The 8,623-nt window shown below is 38.5% G+C and overlaps 1 protein-coding gene across 1 annotated transcript; it reads right to left on the bottom strand.

Annotated features, from left to right (window-relative positions):
- Positions 1–2,092: 2,092 nt before the first annotated feature.
- LOC120037543 (translin-associated protein X-like) lies at positions 2,093–6,361 on the bottom strand. Its single transcript, XM_038983573.1, has 2 exons — positions 6,218–6,361; positions 2,093–2,330 (listed from the first exon to the last, which is right to left on the bottom strand). The coding sequence occupies exons 1-2, from the start codon at positions 6,337–6,339 to the stop codon at positions 2,093–2,095; spliced, it is 360 nt and encodes a 119-aa protein (XP_038839501.1). The 5' UTR covers positions 6,340–6,361.
- Positions 6,362–8,623: the final 2,262 nt, after the last annotated feature.

Genomic DNA, 8,623 nt, shown 5'->3' on the forward strand with positions numbered 1-8,623 from the left:
CGGTAGTGATTGTAGTGGGTGTGTTACATCATATTGTAGTGGGTGTGTCTATATCATAGGTAGTGAATTGTAGTGGGTGTGTCTAATCATATTTGTAGTGATTGTAGTGGTGTTGTCTACATCATATTGTAGTGATTGTAGTGGGTGTGTCTATATCATATTGTAGTGATTGTAGTGGGTGTGTCTATATCATATTGTAGTGGGTGTGTCTATATCATATTGTAGTGATTGTAGTGGGTGTGTCTACATCATATTGTAGTGGGTGTGTCTATATCATATTGTAGTGGGTGTGTCTATATCATATGTATTGGGTGTGTCACATCATATTGTAGGGGGTGTTGTATACTAGATTGTAGTGATTGTATGTGGGTGTGTTCTATATCATATTGTAGTGGGTGTGTCTATATCATATTGTATGATTGTAGTGGGTTGTGTCAACATCATATTGTAAGGGGTGTGTCTTATAATCTCTTGTAGTGGGTGTGTCTACATCATATTGTAGTGGTGTGTCTACATATATTGTTTGGGTGTGTCTACATCATATTGTAGTGATTGTAGTGGGTGTGTTATATCATATTGTAGTGGGGTGTCTATATTAATACTGTAGTGATTGTAGGGGTGTGTCTAATCATATGTGTGGGTGTGTCTACTCATATTGTAGTGGGTGTGTCTTACATCATATTGTAGTGAGATTGTGTAGTGGTGTGTCTACATCATATTGTAGTGGGTGTGTCTATATCATATTGTAGTGGGTGTGTCTATATCATATTGTAGTGGGTGTGTCTACATCATATTGTAGTGGGTGTGTCTATATCATATTGTAGTGGGTGTGTCTATATCATATTGTAGTGGGTGTGTCTACATCATATTGTAGTGGTGTTTTCTATCATCATATGTAAGTGGGTGTGTCTTACATCATATGTAGTTGGTGTGTCATATATCCATATGAGTGGGTGAGTCTACATCAATTGTAGTGGGTGTTGTCTATATCATATTGTAGTGGGTGCGTCTCATCATATTTAGTGGGTGTGCACATCATATTGTAGTGGGATGTTGCTATATATCAGATTGTAGTGGGTGTATTTGTGTATACATATATTGTAGTGGGTGGTCTATACATCCAAATTGTATGGGTGTTCTATATCATACTGAGTGGGTGTGTCTATATTCATTATTGTAGTGAGATAGTGGGTGTGTCTACATTCATATTGTAGTGATTGTAGTGGGTGGTCTATATCATTATTGTAGTGATTGTAGTGGGTGTGTCTATATCATATTGTAGTGGGTGTGTCTATATCATATTGTAGTGATTGTAGTGGGTGTGTCTACATCATATTGTAGTGGGTGTGTCTATATCATATTGTAGTGGGTGTGTCTATATCATATTGTAGTGGGTGTGTCTACATCATATTGTAGTGATTGTAGTGGGTGTGTCTATATCATATTGTAGTGGGTGTGTCACATCATATTGTAGTGGGTGTGTCTATAACATATGTAGGTGGGTGTGTCTACATCAATTGTAGTGATTGTAGGGGTGTGTCTATATCATATTGTAGTGGGGTTGTCTATATCATAATTGTAGTGATTGTAGTGGGTATGTGTCTACATCAATATTTAGTGGGTGTGTCTAAACATATTGTAGGTGTGTGTCTACATCATATTGTAGTGATTGTAGTGGGTGTGTCTACATCACTATTGGAGTGGGTGTGTCTATATCTATTGTAAGGGAGTTGTGTTTATATCATTTGTAGTGGAGTGTTCTTACATATATTGTAGTGGGTGTGTCGATATCATATGTAGTGGGTGGGTCCTATATCATATGGTGTGGGCTGTGTCTACATCATATTGTAGTGGGTGTTTATATATCATATTGTAGTGGGTGTGTCTTACAGATATTGGTAGTGGGTGTGTCTCATTATCATATTGTAGTGGGTGTGTCACAATCAGATATTGTAGTGTGGTGTGTCTATATAAATTGTAGTGGGGTGGTCTATATCATACTGTAGTGGGTGTGTCTATATCATATTGTAGTGGGTGTGTCTACATCATATTGTAGTGGGTGTGTCTATATCATATTGAGTCTGGTCTTCCTTCACAAAATCAGGAGGTTAACTGGAAACCGGAGGACTGCATGTCCTGCCGTTGTGTCCTCTGTGTCTGCCTGTCTGTCTGTCTGTCCGCCTGTCTGTCCGCCTGTACCTGGTGTGAAGGCTCTATGGAACTGGTGCAGGTCCTCTCCTCTGAGCTCCTCAGAAATCATTCTGATGTTCAGTCTCACTCCATCCAGCTTCAGATCAGCTTCTGTGAGGACCTCCTCCACGTCTGGGACACTACAGGGACAATACATTCACATCAGGCTAGTTGATCTACTGTTAAGACACTACAGGGACAATACATTCACATCAGGCTAGTTGATCTACTGTTAAGACACTGCAGGGACAATACATCCCATAGGCTAGTTGACCTCACTGTTAAGACACTACCAGGGAACAATACATTCACATCAGGCTAGGTGATACTGTAAGACACTGCAGGGACAATACATCCACATCAGGGCTAGTTGACCTACGTTAAGACACTGCAGGGACAATACCATTCACACAGGGCTAGTTGACCTACTGTTAAGTGACACTGCAGGACATAATCACATCAGGCTAGTTGATTACTTGTTAAGACACTGCAGGGGACAAAATTCAACATCAGGCTAGGTGACCTAATGTTAAGACACTGCAGGTGACAATACCATCCACATCAGGCTAGTTGACCTACGTTAAGGACACTTTGCAGGGACAATACATTCACATCAGGCTAGTGACCTACTGTTTAAGACACGAGGGACAATAAATTCCACATTTCAGGCTAGTTGACCTACTGTAAGGACACTGCAGGGGACAATACATCCACATCAGGCTAGTTGAATACTGTTAAGAACACTGCAGGGGACAATACATTCACAATCAGGCTAGTTGACCTAACTGTTAAGGACACTGCAGGGGACAATACATTCACATCAGGCTAGTTGACCTACTGTTTACATAGGGACCAACTGCAGTATCAATCATATGACGGACAATACATTCACATAGGTAGTTGACCTACTGTTAGACACGAAGGGACCAATACATGCCAAATCAGGCTAGTTGACCTACTGTTAAGACACTGCAGGGACAATACATTCACATCAGGCTAGTTGACCTACTGTTAAGACAAAGGCAGGGACAATACATTCACATCAGGCCAGTTGACCTACTGTTAAGACACGCAGGGACAATCATTCAATCAGGCTTATTAGTTGGACCTACTGTTAAGACACTGCAGGGACAATACATCCACATAGGCATAGTGGACCTACTGTTTAAGACACGGCAGGACAAATACATCACATCAGCTAGTTGATTACTGTAAGGACACTGCGGGACAATACATTCACATCAGGCTAGTTGACCTTACTGTAAGATACACTGCAGGGACAATACATTCACATCAGGCTAGTTGATCTTTACTGTAAGACACCGGCAGGGGGAACTATACTAACATCCACATCGGCTAGTGACCTTACTGTTAAGACACTGCAGTGACAAATACATCCACATCAGGCTAGTTGATCTTATGTTAAGACACTGCAGGAAAATACATTCACATCAGGCTAGTGACTACTGTTAAGACACTGAAGGGACAATACAATTCAAATCAGGCTAGTGGACTACTGTTAGACATGCAGGACAATAATCCACATCAGGTAGTTGACCTACTGTTAAGACACTACAGGGGGGGGGGGTACAATACATTCACCATTTCAGGCTAGTTGACCTACGGTTAAGGACAACTGCAGGGACACTACATCCACATTTCAGGCTAGTGACCTACTGTTTAGACACTGCTAGGGACAATACATTCACATCAGGCTTAGTTGACACTACTGTTAAGACACGCAGGGACAATACATTCACATCAGGCTATTGACTACTGTAAGGACACTGTCAGGGGGACCAATTAAAATCCACATCAGGCTAGTTGACCTACTGTTAAGACACTTACAGGGACCAATACATCCACATCAGGCTAGTTGACCTATACTGTTAAGACACTGCAGGGACAATACATCCACATCAGGCTAGTTGACCTACTGTTAAGACACTGCAGGGACAATACATTCACATCAGGCTAGTTGATCTACTGTTAAGACACTGCAGGACCAATATATCCACATAGGCTAGTTGACCTACTGTTTAAGACACTGCAGGGACAATATACACACAGGCTAGTTGGACCTACTGTTAAGACACTGCAGGGGACAATACATGTACATCAGGCTAGTTGACTACTGTTAAGACCACTGCAGGGACACTACATCCACATCAGGTCGTTAGATTACTGTTAAGGACACCCCTGCAGGGGACAATACTCCACATAGGCTAGTTGACTACTGTTAAGACACTGCAGGGACAATACAATCCATCAGGCTAGTTTGACCTACTGTTAAGACACTGCAGGGAACAATACATCCACATCAGGCTAGTGACCTACGTTAAGACATGCAGGGGACAATACATCACCATCAGGCTAAGTGACCTACTGTTAAGACACTGCAGGGAAATACATCCACATCGGCTAGTGACCTTAGTTAAGGACACTGCAGGGACAATACATCCACATCAGGCTGTTGACTACTGTAAGACACTGCAGGGACAATACATCCACATCAGGGCTAGTTGACCTACTGTTAAACATGCACAGGACAATAATCCAACATTCAGGCTAGTTTTACCTACTGTTTAAGACACTGCAGGGACCAAATTAAATCCACATCAGGCTAGTTGACCTACTGTTAAGACACTGCAGGGACAATACATCCACATCAGGCTAGTTGATCTACTGTTAAGACACTGCAGGGACAATACATCCACATCAGGCTAGTTGACCTACTGTTAAGACACTGCAGGGACAATACATTCACATCAGGCTAGTTGATCTACTGTTAAGACACTGCAGGGACAATACATTCACATCAGGCTAGTTGACCTACTGTTAAGACACTGCAGGGACAATACATTCACATCAGGCTAGTTGACCTACTGTTAAGACACTGCAGGGACAATACATTCACATCAGGCTAGTTGATCTACTGTTAAGACACTGCAGGGACTAAAACATCCAACACAGGTAGTTGACCCTACTGTTTAAGGACACTGCTAGGGAAATACATCCACATCAGGCTAGTGACCTACTTTAAGACCAATGCAGGGACAAGACATTTAAAACATAGGTAGTGACCTACTGTAAGACACTGCAGGGGACAATACTCCACTCAGGCTAGTTGATTTCTACGTTAAGACACTGCAGGGGAAAATACAGACATCAGGCTAGTTGATCTACTGTTAAGACACTGCAGGGACAATACATTCACATCAGGCTAGTTGATCTACTGTTAAGACACTGCAGGGACAATACATTCACATCAGGCTAGTTGACCTACTGTTAAGACACTGCAGGGACAATACATCCACATCAGATGCAGATGTTAATGCGAGTGTAGCGAAATGCTTGTGCTTCTAGTTCCGACAATGCAGTAATAACCAACAAGTAATCTAACCTAACAATTTCACAACTACTACCTTATACACAAAGTGTAAAAGGGATATAAAGAATATGTACAATAAAGATATATGAATGGGTGATGGTACAGAACGGCATAGGCAAGATGCAGTAGATGGTATAGAGTACAGTATATACATATGAGATGAGTAATGTAGGGTATGTAAACATTATATAAAGTCGCATTGTTTAAAGTAAAATAACATCCAATTTTAAATTATTAAAGTGGCTGGAGTTGAGTCAGTATGTTGGCAGCAGCCACTCAATGTTACTGATGGCTGTTTATCAGTCTGCTGGCCTTGAGATAGAAGCTGTTACCAGTTATTAGACTTTCAATGAGAACGATGGATCTATAACTCACATTTCTACGTGTATTTGGTCAGGTCACCAAAAAAAGTAACATACTGCAGCTTTAATCAATGCATCCACAAACATTTATTAGAAAAATAAACTGACTTGGCTAACCTAGATGATATTTAACACGGCATTGGATTTTAAACCATTAGAAGTTGCCAACTATATGAGATGACATTTTTCTGATACATCTTTTTGTCTTTCACCTTGATGCTGAGGACCCTCTAAGGACCCTGGCAGACCCCATTTTGTAGTTCAGACAATTTACCTGGTGACTCTGTGCAGTAGAAAGATTGTCCTCTTGCTTTCAATGGTGATGTCTCTGCTGAGTTTGACCAGGCGCTCATGCTTGTCGTGTTTGGTGTCTAGCTCCTGCTGGAACACTAGCATGGTAGAAATATCTGATTAGTAGGCTATATAAGAATAGTTTGAAGATAGATACACAACGCAGAGGACGAGAGGACTAAAAATTAGAGTACTAATGGTCAATAGGGATTGACCATTGGCCCAGTTGTACGGCAGGGGCTTCTGATTGGTCAACCCAAGGCTAGGGTGGGGGGTTATAAATGGCATCATGTTCCTTAGTTCTGTGGAGAAAAGCTGAGGACAGGGGAGACTGAACATCTACCTCCCAGCATAACATCTATGACTTGTCCTCTCTGAATAAACCTATTTTCTCCCCTGATTGCTTTGGGGTGGTGTTATTGGACGAATAACAGAAACTGCTAACAGCTACATCCATTCTACCACAACTATATGTTATAATTAGTAGACACATCTCATTCACCACAACATATGTATAATTAGTAGACTACACTCATTCTACCACAACTATAATGTTATAATTAGTAGACTACATCTCATTCTCTACCTACCACAACTATAATGTTATAATTAGTAGACTACATCTCATTCTCTACCTACCACAACTATAATGTTATAATTAGTAGACTACATCTCATTCTCTACCTACCACAACTCATATAATGTATAATAGTAGACTACATCTCATTCTCTACCTACCACAACTATAATGTTATAATTAGTAGACTACATCTCATTCTACCACAACTATAATGTTATAATTAGTAGACTACATCTCATTCTACCACAACTATAATGTTATAATTAGTAGACTACATCTCATTCTACCACAACTATAATGTTATAATTAGTAGACTACATCTCATTCTACCACAACTATAATGTTATAATTAATAGACTACATCTCATTCTACCACAACTATAATGTTATAATTAGTAGACTACATCTCATTCTACCACAACTATAATGTTATAATTAATAGACTACATCGAATTTCTACCCACAACTATAATGTTTATAAATTAGTAGACTACATCTCATCTTACATACCACAAATATAATGTTATAATTAGTAGACTACATCTCATTCTATTCCACGATTAAAATATAATGGTTATAATAGTAGACTACATCTCATTCTACCACAACTATAATGTTATAATTAGTAGACTACATCTCATTCTACCACAACTATAATGTTATAATTAGTAGACTACATCTCATTCTACCACAACTATAATGTTATAATTAGTAGACTACATCTCATTCTACCACAACTATAATGTTATAATTAATAGACTACATCTCATTCTCTACCTACCACAACTATAATGTTATAATTAGTAGACTACATCTCATTCTCTACCTACCACAACTATAATGTTATAATTAGTAGACTACATCTCATTCTCTACCTACCACAACTATAATGTTATAATTAATAGACTACATCTCATTCTACCACAACTATAATGTTATAATTAGTAGACTACATCTCATTCTACCACAACTATAATGTTATAATTAGTAGACTACATCTCATTCTACCACAACTATAATGTTATAATTAATAGACTACATCTCATTCTACCACAACTATAATGTTATAATTAGTAGACTACATCTCATTCTACCACAACTATAATGTTATAATTAATAGACTACATCTCATTCTACCACAACTATAATGTTATAATTAGTAGACTACATCTCATTCTCTACCTACCACAACTATAATGTTATAATTAATAGACTACATCTCATTCTACCACAACTATAATGTTATAATTAATAGACTACATCTCATTCTCTACCTACCACAAATAATAATGTTATAATTAATAGACTACATCTCATTCTCTACCTACCACAACTATAATGTTATAATTAATAGACTACATCTCATTCTACCACAACTATAATGTTATAATTAGTAGACTACATCTCATTCTACCACAACTATAATGTTATAATTAGTAGACTACATCTCATTCTCTACCTACCACAACTATAATGTTATAATTAATAGACTACATCTCATTCTACCACAACTATAATGTTATAATAGTAGACTACATCTCATTCTACCACAACTATAATGTTATAATTAGTAGACTACATCTCATTCTCTACCTACCACAACTATAATGTTATAATTAGTAGACTACATCTCATTCTCTACCTACCACAACTATAATGTTATAATTAGTAGACTACATCTCATTCTCTACCTACCACAAACTTTATAATGTTTATAATACTAGACACATCTCATTCTACCACAACTATAATGTTATAATTATAAGACTACATCTCATTCTACCACAACTATAATGTTATAATTATAGA

Source organism: Salvelinus namaycush, unplaced genomic scaffold, assembly GCF_016432855.1.
Source record: "Salvelinus namaycush isolate Seneca unplaced genomic scaffold, SaNama_1.0 Scaffold1759, whole genome shotgun sequence".
Lineage (NCBI taxonomy): Eukaryota > Metazoa > Chordata > Actinopteri > Salmoniformes > Salmonidae > Salvelinus > Salvelinus namaycush.

Excerpts from the sequence above, each read along its gene's own strand:
- LOC120037543 (XM_038983573.1), bottom strand. The coding sequence starts at position 6,339 with ATGCTAGTGTTCCAGCAGGAGCTAGACACCAAACACGACAAGCATGAG. Across the intron at positions 2,331-6,217 it reads CTACTGCACAGAGTCACCAG|TGTCCCAGACGTGGAGGAGG; the intron begins GTAAATTGTCTG and ends TTGTCCCTGTAG.